General features: G+C 40.1%; 2 protein-coding genes across 4 annotated transcripts; one reads left to right on the forward strand and one right to left on the reverse strand.

Annotated features, from left to right (window-relative positions):
* zbtb49 (zinc finger and BTB domain containing 49) lies at positions 1 to 5,356 on the reverse strand. 3 transcript variants are annotated; one of them, XM_031747899.2, is made up of 8 exons: positions 5,240 to 5,356; positions 4,672 to 4,875; positions 3,474 to 4,582; positions 3,326 to 3,372; positions 3,166 to 3,239; positions 2,696 to 2,778; positions 2,364 to 2,525; positions 1 to 1,243 (listed from the first exon to the last, which is right to left on the reverse strand). In XM_031747899.2, exons 2-8 carry the CDS (start codon positions 4,821 to 4,823, stop codon positions 525 to 527), a joined length of 2,346 nt encoding a protein of 781 aa, XP_031603759.1. In that variant the 5' UTR covers positions 4,824 to 4,875; positions 5,240 to 5,356; the 3' UTR covers positions 1 to 524. The 3 variants fall into 3 exon arrangements, with proteins under 3 accessions (XP_031603759.1, XP_039468167.1, XP_039468166.1); XM_039612233.1 differs by lacking the exon at positions 5,240 to 5,356 and adding an exon at positions 5,163 to 5,197; XM_039612232.1 differs by lacking the exon at positions 5,240 to 5,356 and adding an exon at positions 4,992 to 5,111.
* Positions 5,357 to 7,157: 1,801 nt separating this feature from the next.
* On the forward strand, positions 7,158 to 9,698 carry lyar (Ly1 antibody reactive homolog (mouse)). The gene is made up of 8 exons (XM_031747874.2): positions 7,158 to 7,675; positions 7,763 to 7,877; positions 7,973 to 8,080; positions 8,163 to 8,243; positions 8,433 to 8,757; positions 8,965 to 9,027; positions 9,187 to 9,272; positions 9,406 to 9,698. The coding sequence occupies exons 1-8, from the start codon at positions 7,554 to 7,556 to the stop codon at positions 9,541 to 9,543; spliced, it is 1,038 nt and encodes a 345-aa protein (XP_031603734.1). The 5' UTR covers positions 7,158 to 7,553; the 3' UTR covers positions 9,544 to 9,698.
* The last annotated feature ends 2,129 nt before the right edge of the window (positions 9,699 to 11,827 follow it).

Consider the following 11,827-nt stretch of genomic DNA (forward strand, 5'->3'; position numbering starts at 1 on the left):
CAGAAAGGGTAGGTCTTTAATTCTTACATAAATATATCACAGAGAGATCTTGCACTAATATTTAATCAGTGACAAGCCCATTTCTTTATATCTTAAAGTGCAGCGCAGTACAAACCAAATGAAAGAATGTAGCTGATGCATGATGCATCCTGGGATGTTTAGATTTGGAACAATAAAGTTTCAAACAATAAACCCCACTGAATCACAGAGCCCTGAAAATTCCTGTTGCACTGCGACATCAGTGCCTTGCAGACCTCAGTTTTGCATGATTTAGAGTTCAGGATAATATCTTATACTGGGTCTTGTACAGCCCCTCAGTTTATCATTTGTCTCAAGCAAGCTGCTGTTCTAGCTGCTCTCCAGGTCTAGTCTACTTAGCAGACTAGCAAGAGAGAAGGCCCCGTCCTTTCTGATTCGGAGTCCTTTTGATGTCCCTCATGATCCAGGTGGATATGATTCAGTGGAGTAAACGTCACTTAAGTACATTGGGTAGCTGATCTGGCTATGCTGTGTGACATGACATGCTACTGCTCCATGTCGTTATCATTCTGGAGCGTTTTCATTGCTAGGCCCCACAGAGTTACACTAGAGATAAACTGGCCTTCACTGGACCTATAGGGCCTGCTTGTCCCTGTGAGGGAACTGCAGTAATTGTCTGTAGGAGGCAGGTAGGGCCTCCCCGCTGGGCCTCTATCTATTGGCATGTTTCCGCTCTCGACATACGGACCATATGGCGCTTCCTGCGATACGTGGGGTTTGGCCAGCTTCGTACGATCTGTGGCAGATAGGGTTGCAGTTCTTTCCTGGTGGCCGGATGAAAGGAGGTGATGGGGAACCAGGGAGCGCAGCTCTGGAAGCGGGGTAGATCCTGGGCTCAGTTGAATGCTGGGAGGTGAAGTCTCTATATGTGGTGTTGCTTGTGGTGGCGAAGGAGCCGGCGCTGAGGATTTCTCTAACTCTGTGTGGGGCATCACAGCAGAGAAATGCTGCTCACTGGCAGCAGCAGGTTTACTGTGGCTAACAGCTTTGGGTAATGACGTGCCTCCATCTGCGCTATGTGTCTGCTCAGAGTTGACAATGACCTGACTCTCAACTGGAGGCCCCTTGCAGTGCATGTTGCTATGTCTTCTCAACATGGCAGACCGGGTAAAACTCTTTCCACAGGTATTGCAGATGTAAGGTTTCTCACCAGTGTGTGACCGTATGTGACGCTGTAGGTCTCCTGAGCCAATGAAACACTTCCCTGTATTAATTCATAAGAAATCTCAAATGAATAACACCGTGTGCAAATCATGTTTAAACAATGATAAAATGGGGAAAAACGCTGTCATAGAAAAACAAGTTTTAAGAGCCTTAAAGAATATGCAGGTAAATGCCATTTACGCTTTTGCCTTTCCATTGCATTCCAAGACCAGCTGGACTTGTTAGCTAAAGTAATAATATTGCAACAACTTTGGTTCTAGTGTCAATTCCTAGTGTGTCAGTACAAACTGTTGTAAAATGTGGCTCTATAAGACTGAAACAATGTCAGTGAAGGGAACAGAGACAGCTGCTGTTTTGGTGTTGGGTCTACCTTTGTGGCAAAATTGTACATTGTTAATGGTAATTACCTCCACCAAGGAGCCTATGTTATGTTATGCATTAAAATTATGCTTACTTCCACCAAGGTCTTTAAGGTCAACTGAATGATTTGTAGGTTGAAAATGTATAAAAAGCCTTATAACTAGTTTGGTGGTTACTGTCAGCATATAGATGAACAATAACAGTATTGAAAATATCATATCATAGCTGACCTCTCGGTCAAAAGATTAATCTATGTCAAAGGTCAAAGTGTTAATAATAAGGCTATGTAGAGCTACTTAAAACTATGTTTCTTACAGCCATTTTTTGTATTGGTGATATTTAGGAAATCATACGAGTAAATGGGGATTCTAAATATCACATTAAAGTTTGCATCCAAATATCGTGTCAAATTAGATCTCTGATCTCACCTTCACATATCACATCTGCATTTCTTTCATGTTGACCCTAAAATGTGTTGATTTAACTGCACTAAAAGTAGTTAAAGTGCATTTACAAAGTATAGAAAACACAATACTAGCAGTTGAATATTATTTTTCTTTTTTGTGCATTTTGCTGTTTTTTGTTTTCAAAAATGGGAACTATTTAACTAAGCAGTGTCGAGCTCCACCTAACAGTTTGGCTGCTAGGAATTTTCTAGTCCAGACTTTTTTTTTATTCCAACCTGAGAATAAATTAGATTTTCTATTACTGAAATATTGCTGAAAGTTATGTTAAATAACTGTGCCTGTTGTAGACTCTTAAAAATATTTTTAAAAATAAATTGTGACATTATAACTTACCACAGGTGGCACAGCTATGAGGTTTTTCCCCAGCATGCCGGGCCTTGTGCTTCAGAAGCTTTCTGTGCGTGTTGAAGGACTTTCCACACTGGTCACAGGTGAACGTCTTGTCTGTCGCGTGAGTCCTTTTGTGCTCCTTTAGATTGCTCAAGTTGTTAAATCCTGAACAATAAACACGGAACAAGAAATGCATGTCTCAATAAAAGCAGCTCAAGCTACTATTAAACATCAGCAGGAGCTCACTTTAGCAGTAAGACATTACAAATTCCCAGATTGTTGTATTATCAAGTGAGTGACGGAGATTATTGCTCGTGCTGAGAGATGCCACAAACCTCGGCCACATATGTCACACAGATGTGGCTTCTCTCCTGTGTGCACCACTTTATGACGTTGGACATCCCCTGATGCAGTAAAGCTGGAAAACACAGATGAATAATAAAGGACAGTAAAGAAATCATCAGTTTTGATATCTCTATATCTATATATGGTAAGTGGAAAATATCATATCATGTATTTATTTGATATTATAGTATATTATGTGCTACACAACAACTATTTAATCTATTTTCTTTCACTTTGTTAATTACTCACAGCAGTTCTTCATTAGCAGGTTGTTATGCAAGTACAATAATTTTTGTGTGAAGTTGAACAACTGATAGAATAATATTAACAAGTCTGGGAAAACTTTGGAAGCACTTTTTGTCTTAGTAAAGGCAAACTCAGTTAAACCAAGAAAATGCTTAAAGTAGAGACAGGGAGATGGCACAAGAAGACAAATGAAAATCAATCCAAATAACTTTACCTTTTCCCGCACAGCTCACAGATGTATGGTTTTTCCCCAGAATGACGCCGCAAATGTGTCTGTAAATTTCCAGCCTGTAAGACAGAATCTGTCAGACATCTGAGTTTAATGTGAACATCTAAGAATAACTATTAAATTAGAAGAGCACAAAAGAAAATACCTGTGAGAAGTTTCTTCCACAAACGTTGCACTGAAAGGGCTTCTCACCTATAACAGAACAGATCAGTTTATGCCTAAGAGCATTATAATTAATTCCTATAATTCAACGTTAAATGTGTGATTCTAGAGCTGTTAAAATCAGGAAATACCGGTATGCGAGCGCTTGTGCAGCTCCAGGTTGCTCGGGTGTTTGAATATCTTCCCACACACCTCACAGCAGTACTGCTTGTGTCCTGATTGCTGAGCTGGCTCCGGCACAGGCTTTAGATTTTGCTCCTCTTCATTCACAGGTGGAGGACTGGGAAGCTGTGCATCTGCAGCTGTGTCTGCAACCTCATCTCTGGCTGCAGTGCTATCTTCTACAGGAGCTTCTGGTGCTTGAACCTGGACCACTGTCTCTCCTTGAAGGCTCACCTTTGAACAGCTAAGGACAGGTTCAATAACTGATTCAGTGCACATCTCCTCCAAAGCCTTCTGAGACCGAAGATAGTTATATTTCTTCAGGTAGACGGCCTTCTTTGGGCGCACTGGCTTGTTCATTGAGGAGTCTGGGTTAGGAGTGTTTAGATTATCTGAGGGTGTGAGAGAAGAGTCAGGGTTCCTGTCCACACTCACTGATATGGAAGACTGATTAGGCTGAACTGTGTTTCCTGAGTTCACAGGGGTGCTGTTGCCTGCCTGGCTTATCGCAAGTTGACACTGCTGCTCTTCCACCACTGAAGGGCCCTGGTTTGAATTTGCACTATTGCTCTGTATTGCACTTTGTTTAAAGTACTGCTTACTGTAGAAGTTGCGGAGCTTGTAACCATGAGCTAGCTGCTTTTCTACTGGTGCCTGAGAGTTGCTACCCATTTCACAGTGTGAGCTGCTGTTAGGCACAGAGATTGGCATCCTTCTGGTGTGGTCCATGTCACTGCTGAAGCCAGGCCTCTGGGATTCAGAGGGACAGGGCAGGTCAACATCGTTAGGAAGACTGCTTCCAAGCAGGCAGTCATGCTCTGAACCCAACATGCCTGAGAGAGAAAAGGAAGGCATTTCCACTGGCGGAGGACAGGGCTTGAGGAAAGCATTGCACATGCTCTGCACATTCGGAACCTGCAAACACTGTGCGATATCTAGGAGTGCTTGCACATTATCTTGGTTAATATCAAGATGGGAGGTATACATGTAGTCCAATATCTGGCCAATGCCACTGACATCCTGGATAACTAGGTTGAACACGTCATTCTTCTGACTGGGGGAATTTTGGAACAAGGACCTGAAAAGATCAGAGTAATACTTAATGCATCCGGAAACCTTGAAGCAACTCGGTATGATAAACGTTTATTACAAAACAGATAATGGCACCTGAAATAGGAGCTGAAGGCGGCCAGGACGTTTTTGTGGGCTTTGAAGCAAACACCTTTGACAACCAGCATGCAGTCACAGAGCAGACCCTGAATCCTCTGCTCCTGAAGCTGCTGGAGGAGGTAGGAGCTGTGGCTGGACAAACTGTCCATGGTTACTCAGCGGCTCCACCACTCACTTCCAAAGTCTTCATCAAAAAGCGAGCTAAGGGGACCCAAGTTAAAAACAGACAACAACAACGAGTGATTAGCCAGAGCTGTTATTCCTTTTATTTCTCCTGCCAGCGAGCCAGGAAGCGCTAACAGCAGTTTTGAACAGACCGTATTGACATATGGGATTCAACAGCCGCGCAGAATCCAGTGTGCCTCTGCAGCAAGACCACCCATGCAAAAATTGGACACAAACTGCTAAGCTTAGCTACAAAGCTACGCTAGCCACCCATGTTATTAAGCGGTGTGAATCGATTGAGCACAAAATCCCGAATGAATTACTTTTAAAATCCAGAACTGCTCCTCGGTACTGTGACTTATATATTATCTTAGCCCATAAAGTTGGGGGTCAAACTTACATTAAAGGATTCCAACTTTTATTTGGATGATAGGTCACTTTTCGACAGGCATGACAAACGTCACTTCCTGGTGTAGCTTCAATTTCGAGTTGCTAAACGCTAATAAATTCCGTTAACCATTATACAGATATACCATGTTAAATAATGGAACGGCTAAAGTCACTGTAAGGAGAGGACATGCTAAAAGTAACCACGTGGTTCATACTTATTTAAAAAAGTTACACGAGGATCGTTTCCACCCTGCTCGGAACTTTTCTTTGGTTGCATTTGCACAGGGAAGACTAATAATGTAGCGACCAAACGGTCCGGTGTTTTGTTTTGTTTTGTTTTTTAGCAAAATCAACATACAAACAAAATGCACCATATATTATACATTCAGAAAATACAAATTTCAACCTTTGTACAAAGGTTAAAAGAAGACGGGGTCATAAAAGTTAACAGAGTATTAACTCACTAAATCAAAATCTTCCAAAAAGGAAACAAAAAATGCAGCCTTTTTCTTTTTAACTAAAGTCAAAGATTTAAACAACAGGTTTAGGTCGTTTTTCCAGTGAAATAAGGTTGGTTTGGTCTTAAAAAACGACATTTATGTATATATTGTATACACAAGATTAATAAAACATTAACACCATAATTGACTTTCTTTTCCTTCAGAAACATTCCAAACAATATCATATTTAAGGTACATGGGGTAATTTGAATCCCACTCGATTGAAGCCAGGTATGAAAATCCAACCAAAAGATTTGTATAAAATTGCACAAAAACAAATAGATGGTGCAAATCCTTCTCTTCTGTTTCACAAAATACACAATTAATAGTTTCTACCTTAAATCTATCACCAAGGAGCGTATTTGTTGGGTTAATTTTAAAATTTTGAATGGGACTTCTTTCCCTTTAGGAGGGATAGGGAAGGGGATATAATTAGTTCTTATTCTTTCAATTTCTTCCTTTTGGAAATCTTTTAATATGTAATTACGTCTAAATAAATTTGGAGAATAAAGACTCCTTAAGGAAGATCTTAGAAACTTATTATTGCATTTAACATTACAAAACTGAATACCATCTATATATAACTACCTTAACTTGGGGGAGATGTCAGAATATATTATATCACTTACGACTATGTTTTTAAGTGACAATGGAATTTTACAACCCGATTAAATTTACTTTAAGAACATTGGATATTAAATTTTTGGCAAAAATCGTGGTGTCCTAGAGCATGTCCCTCCTCATCTACAAATTTTCAGTAAACACTTAATCTGGCTGATGAATCTTCACGTGACACCTGATAATGATATTCTGTCTAAGGAACCTGCCATGCTACACAGTGTGGTAATAATTATGGGCAAAGATAAGATAAGATAACCTTTATTAGTTCCACAAGTGGGAAATTTGTTGTACCATATCCATAAGTGTAAATGGCACAAGTGTAAATGGCAAAACAAAAGACCTTCGCTAAGTGGGTTGAAGATTGAATTAATAATACAGACTTAGTAATATGTCACGTGAAGATGGCGGACATCATCATCACTATTCCAATCAATCCTCTCCACACAGACAATCATAAACACACTCGACTATCACTAAATCAAATTTAACGCATACACAAACACGATTTGTAATGACGCTAGTTCAGTTTACAACAGGGCTCATTCGCTCGGTCAGCAAGTGGCAGTATCCTTGTACACTGGGGAGTAAACTTCCATTAAACGAAACAGGTGAAGAAGAGAACATCTGCACATGCGAGGTACGGATCGGGGAGTCCTGATCCGTAACTGTTTTTTTTTTTTTTTCTCGTTTTTGTCTACATTATATTGAAATGTTTCATTACTGCAAAAATTTTAAGAGAAACTTATTATTGTTAACATCTTAACAGATATTCTGACCCCGTAAAATGCTTCGAGCGGAAGTAGTGGCCTTTCGCACATGCGTGGTACCGATCGTGTTTCCGGTACGGATTGGGTAGTGGTACCCTAATGTGTGTTTGGAAAAGTTTGTAATATAACGAAGCTGCTGAACGTTTGCGCTCAAATGTGATTTTGAGGAAACGGATTTAATCCGTGGGCTCACACCGTTTTGACCTCCACTTTTCCCAGGAGATGGTTTGTTTTTGTAGTGTTTTACAGTTTTAGGGGACCAGGGTCTGCCGCCGTTCTTTGGCTAACGTTAGCTCGTATCAGCGCTGTCACATGCGTTCAGCTTTCGCATGAGAGTTTAACCGACTTCGGTTTATAGGTCAGTACCGCAGAGTGTAGGCCGGTTCAGTTTTGACCGTTATCGCCGCACTCTAGCCAAACAGGAGAGTCTTTGAATATGGTGTTTTTCACCTGCAACGCTTGTGGGGAGTCCCTAAAAAAAGCTCAGGTTGATAAACATGTAAATATCTGCCGGGGCTGCCAGGTCCTGTCCTGCATCGACTGTGGAAAAGACTTCTGGTAATTAACGACTGTTCACTGCTACCCCAGGCTAACAGGCGCTAGATCAGGCTCGGTGCTAACGATTTGTGTGCGTTTTTGTACTAGGGGCGATGACTACAAAACCCACATTAAATGCATCAGTGAAGATCAGAAGTATGGAGGCAAAGGCTACGAGGCGAAAACAAACAAAGGAGATGTGAAACAGCAGCAGTGGCTCCAGGTAAGATTCAGGGAAGGAAAAGAAAAGAAAAACTCTGCAAAGCTTTTGGATCACTTAGGAAAGCCAACTGTTCTACCTTTGTCCTTTTCCTGAAGAAAGTCCACGAAGCCATGAACAAACCTGGAGTCAGTGCAAAGCTAAGAGATGTCCTCCAGCAAGTCAGTACTTACGATAACGTACCTAGAAAGAAGGCCAAGTTTCAGGTTAGTATTACTTAAAACTGTACAAAGTAATCAGTTGTCATGTTAATGTTGATTCACTGTCACATTTTTCTTTTCCCATCAGAACTGGATGAAAAATAGTCTCAAAATACCAAACCCCAGTCTGCAGGAGGAAGTGTGGAATATACTTGCTGCAGCTGATAACGTAAGTTAGGCTTGTTAGTTCTCATGTTTTTTGTTTTTTCTGTGAATGTGTGCTTATTAAATTTGAATGTTACCAGGAAATGAATGGAAGCAAACTGCTCCTTTTAACATCAAGTATGCCATAAAAATAAAGAGTCTAGCATGTTTACAATAGCTGTGGTGATTGTCTTTAACTGCCACTGTCTGACAGGCTTCAGAGCCCCCACAGCCAGCTCGGCAGACAGCGGCTGAAGTCAAAGTGCACACTAATGGAAGAGAAGAGCCGAATGGCCACCCAAGTGTTGAGGAAGAGAAGAAGAAGAAAAAACTGAACAAACGGGAACGCAAAGAGGCCCGACAGCAGAAGAATGGGAAAGCTACAAAAGGTGCTGAAAATACAGTCGCACAAGAGCTGGAGGAAGAAATGGTGGGCAAAAAGAAAAAGGACAGAAAGAGAAAACAGCTCTCTGAAGAACCCAGGGATGATGAGAACAGCCATGGCACTGAAAATGAGACATCGAGCAAGAAAACAAAGGGTGAGTCAAGATTTCTGAAGTGCTAGACATTATCTGTTACTGTCATGGTTAAACTGAGTTTAGGTATTCTCTAACACTCAAGCATAGATTGAGGATGTTTACATCAGCAGCTTTGTGAAGTCTGGTCAGATTTATGTTTATTTTTTTGTTCTAAAGTGTGTGTGTATTTCATATTTATTAGATAACTCTGTTATCATCCTTTTCCAGTTGATGAAGAAACGGAGGATGCTGATGATCAAGAAGAGACTGAGGATCGAGCTGTTACTAAAGGTACGGTGGAGCTAGCAATGACTAAGATTGCCCTGCTTTAATAAATGATTAGTCCGTGATTAGGCAGCAGAGGTCAGTGTTGCCTCTTTTGTTCAGAGTGAGAAAGTGACCCTTGGTGATTAGTGTCTGCACTGAAAGCTGATTTCTGTTTCTCATCAGGCAAATTTAATTGGAAGGGGAACATCAAGGCAGTACTGAGAGAGTCACCTGACCAGGAAATGTCAGTGAAGAAACTCAGAAAGAAGGTGAGCCATGAAGTGTTTTCATTGCTATATGAAATGAGGATGTAGTTGTTTATTTGTATATCAAACTCTTAAAGTTTCAAAGCTCTGTAATCTTTTATTAACACTAAAGTAAAAGCTTGCTCATGTTTTTCAGGTTTTGGCTGCCTACTATTCCTACACTGGTGATAGGAATTTTAAGAAGGAGGAAGAAGTGCTAGCACTTTTCAACAACAAGATCACCAAAAATCCAAAGCTTAGAGTTTTGAAAGATAGAGTTAGACTTGTAAAGTAGACTCCTTCATCTTCTCCTTTTGACATATTGCATAGATTTTTAAAATTTCAAAGCCATCATTATCTTATTGTTGTCTGTCATCTTACATTGGACTTCCTTTTTTTTTTTTAAATACAGTTGACATGATGTTGAAGATAAAACATTTTTACCACTGATTTAAGTGTCTGGTTCCTGTTTGACTTCCAAAATTTAGTACTGTTTAATGTATGACAATTGTGATAGATGGCTGCTCTGTTACGCATTCCAAGCTCACGGTAAGGCTGGGAAATGGCACCTTATCTGTGGGATTGGATGTTAGAGTGGGGGAAGGGTAACGGGAGAGGTGCACCTGAGGTGAATTAGACTCTCACACGGGACGAAGTTAATGCACATTCCTCGGCACCCCGAACGGGGTTCACTTGGCCAGGGACACAGAAGCCCCATAGAAGCAAGACGCTTGGTGTCAGCCTCAGGTGAAGTTTTAATGCTGTCTGATTTTGCACGACTAGAATGAGCAGTCTCTTTACCCTGTACGCACACGCAGACACACAGACACACACACACAAACAGGAGGAAATCTGCCCAGCTTTATGAAGCTCAGCTAATCCCAGCAGGTTTAACACTGATGCTCATTCATCACACTGCTTACCTTGTAATTGTATATTACATACTTTGGGCTTTAGTCAAGCTGTAACTGAAGTTTGGTAGTATTAAAATGATGTTTTCTAGTCCACCTGGGCTCAGCAGAGCTTAATTCTGTTGATTTAATCCAGACCCCCCAGAATACTGAAACTACATCTTCACTGCAAAACAAATGCATTTATTCAGGCCTTAGTCTGCTGTATATGATTAATAACATGCCGTTGGTATCAAAGTGAAATTATGAAACGTACAGCTCTGTGTAAAATGTTGTTATTTATATTTCACTTCCAAAGAGCCAGACTTTCTCATAATTTGTTTTTTAAAGACTTATTTTCAGTCTAGTTGGTATAGCTCTCCATTTTCTTTCACTGATCTATGAATTATTCAAGCATAAAAAAGCTACCTTACTTGAGGAATTGGCCGATGTTGTGCCTGCATAGGCAACTTACAAAAGGAACTGATTTTTATATTGTGTCTTTGGGGACTTTGTAATCAGCAGCCTGTCCAAAAAAACCCCCAATATAATCCATTCCTGGTTATGGAATCTACAAAATGCAGAGAATAACAAGGTTTCAAAGACAAAATAACATTTTTGCACAAATAAAAGAATGAAAAGTTGGCATAGATTGTCATGGTGTGCAGTGTGTCTGAAAGATTTTAATATACTGGAATAGAAAAGAAAATGGCATCTGGCCACCCTTAAGAATTAGAAGAAAAAAAACAGCAAAGACCTGACACAAGATCAAAAAGATGCATCTGGCCTTGTAGTTTTTGTTGAAACCTCATCACAAATGGTCACTAAACACAGTGGAGGCTCTGTCATGATTTGGGGCTCCATTTCACCCAGTTTGGAGATCTTGTCAAAATTATTGGATTTAAGAACACAGAATAGTACCATCAGATTTTGATCCACCATGCAGTACCATCTGGAAAGTATCTGATTGGCAAAGGTTTCTTTTTGCAGCATGAAAATGATCCAAAACACAGTGCCAATGCAGTAAAAGCATACCTGGAAAGAAAAAAACACACAGTGAAACACTATCAGTCATGGATTGGCTTCTCCAGATAGATTGGGTGGCTCAAGAGTTTTCCACAGCACTAAGGCTTTTTTTTAACTTATTTATTTTTGGTTTATAAAATTGTGATATAAGTGTTACATCTGTATGATTTTCAGCACTGTTACACAGTTTTATTTCAGTGAGGTATTTTAATATATTTTAATAAGAGGGGTCATAATTTTTTTTCATTTTCCCTAAAGATGAGGACATGCAGGAGTTGTGCATTTATGTGATTTAAATAATTAGAATTTTAGCAATATGTCACTCCAATAGTCATATATTACAGAAATAATAAAAACATTCCAACAAAAAGCTGGACTCTGTGGCATTTATAGCTGCTAAACTGCATTTATGAATTGGTGATAGACAAACCATAAAGTATTAAAAAAAATTCTGTCTCAAGTCTCAACAGAAAAAATTTAGGGCTCAGAATTACAAGCAACAATAACAGAAGTGTCAGATTGCTGCCAGAGCTATGTAAATGTATACATTCACATTCAAGATTAGGTTTGGAGTAAAGCCAGCGACTATGCATTCTGCAAATGTTATGAGGGTTGGCATCAGATGTACCCCATCAGACCACCCTCCCCTTAATCCTCAGTTAC

This window comes from Oreochromis aureus, linkage group 5 (genome assembly GCF_013358895.1).
Source record: "Oreochromis aureus strain Israel breed Guangdong linkage group 5, ZZ_aureus, whole genome shotgun sequence".
NCBI classification, from domain to species: domain Eukaryota; kingdom Metazoa; phylum Chordata; class Actinopteri; order Cichliformes; family Cichlidae; genus Oreochromis; species Oreochromis aureus.

Excerpts from the sequence above, each read along its gene's own strand:
- lyar (XM_031747874.2), top strand. The coding sequence starts at position 7,554 with ATGGTGTTTTTCACCTGCAACGCTTGTGGGGAGTCCCTAAAAAAAGCT. Across the intron at positions 7,676-7,762 it reads GACTGTGGAAAAGACTTCTG|GGGCGATGACTACAAAACCC; the intron begins GTAATTAACGAC and ends TTTTTGTACTAG. Across the intron at positions 8,081-8,162 it reads GAAAGAAGGCCAAGTTTCAG|AACTGGATGAAAAATAGTCT; the intron begins GTTAGTATTACT and ends TTTTCCCATCAG.
- zbtb49 (XM_031747899.2), bottom strand. The coding sequence starts at position 4,823 with ATGGACAGTTTGTCCAGCCACAGCTCCTACCTCCTCCAGCAGCTTCAG. Across the intron at positions 3,240-3,325 it reads GTGGAAGAAACTTCTCACAG|GCTGGAAATTTACAGACACA; the intron begins GTATTTTCTTTT and ends TCTGTCTTACAG. Across the intron at positions 1,244-2,363 it reads TCATAGCTGTGCCACCTGTG|GGAAGTGTTTCATTGGCTCA; the intron begins GTAAGTTATAAT and ends GAATTAATACAG.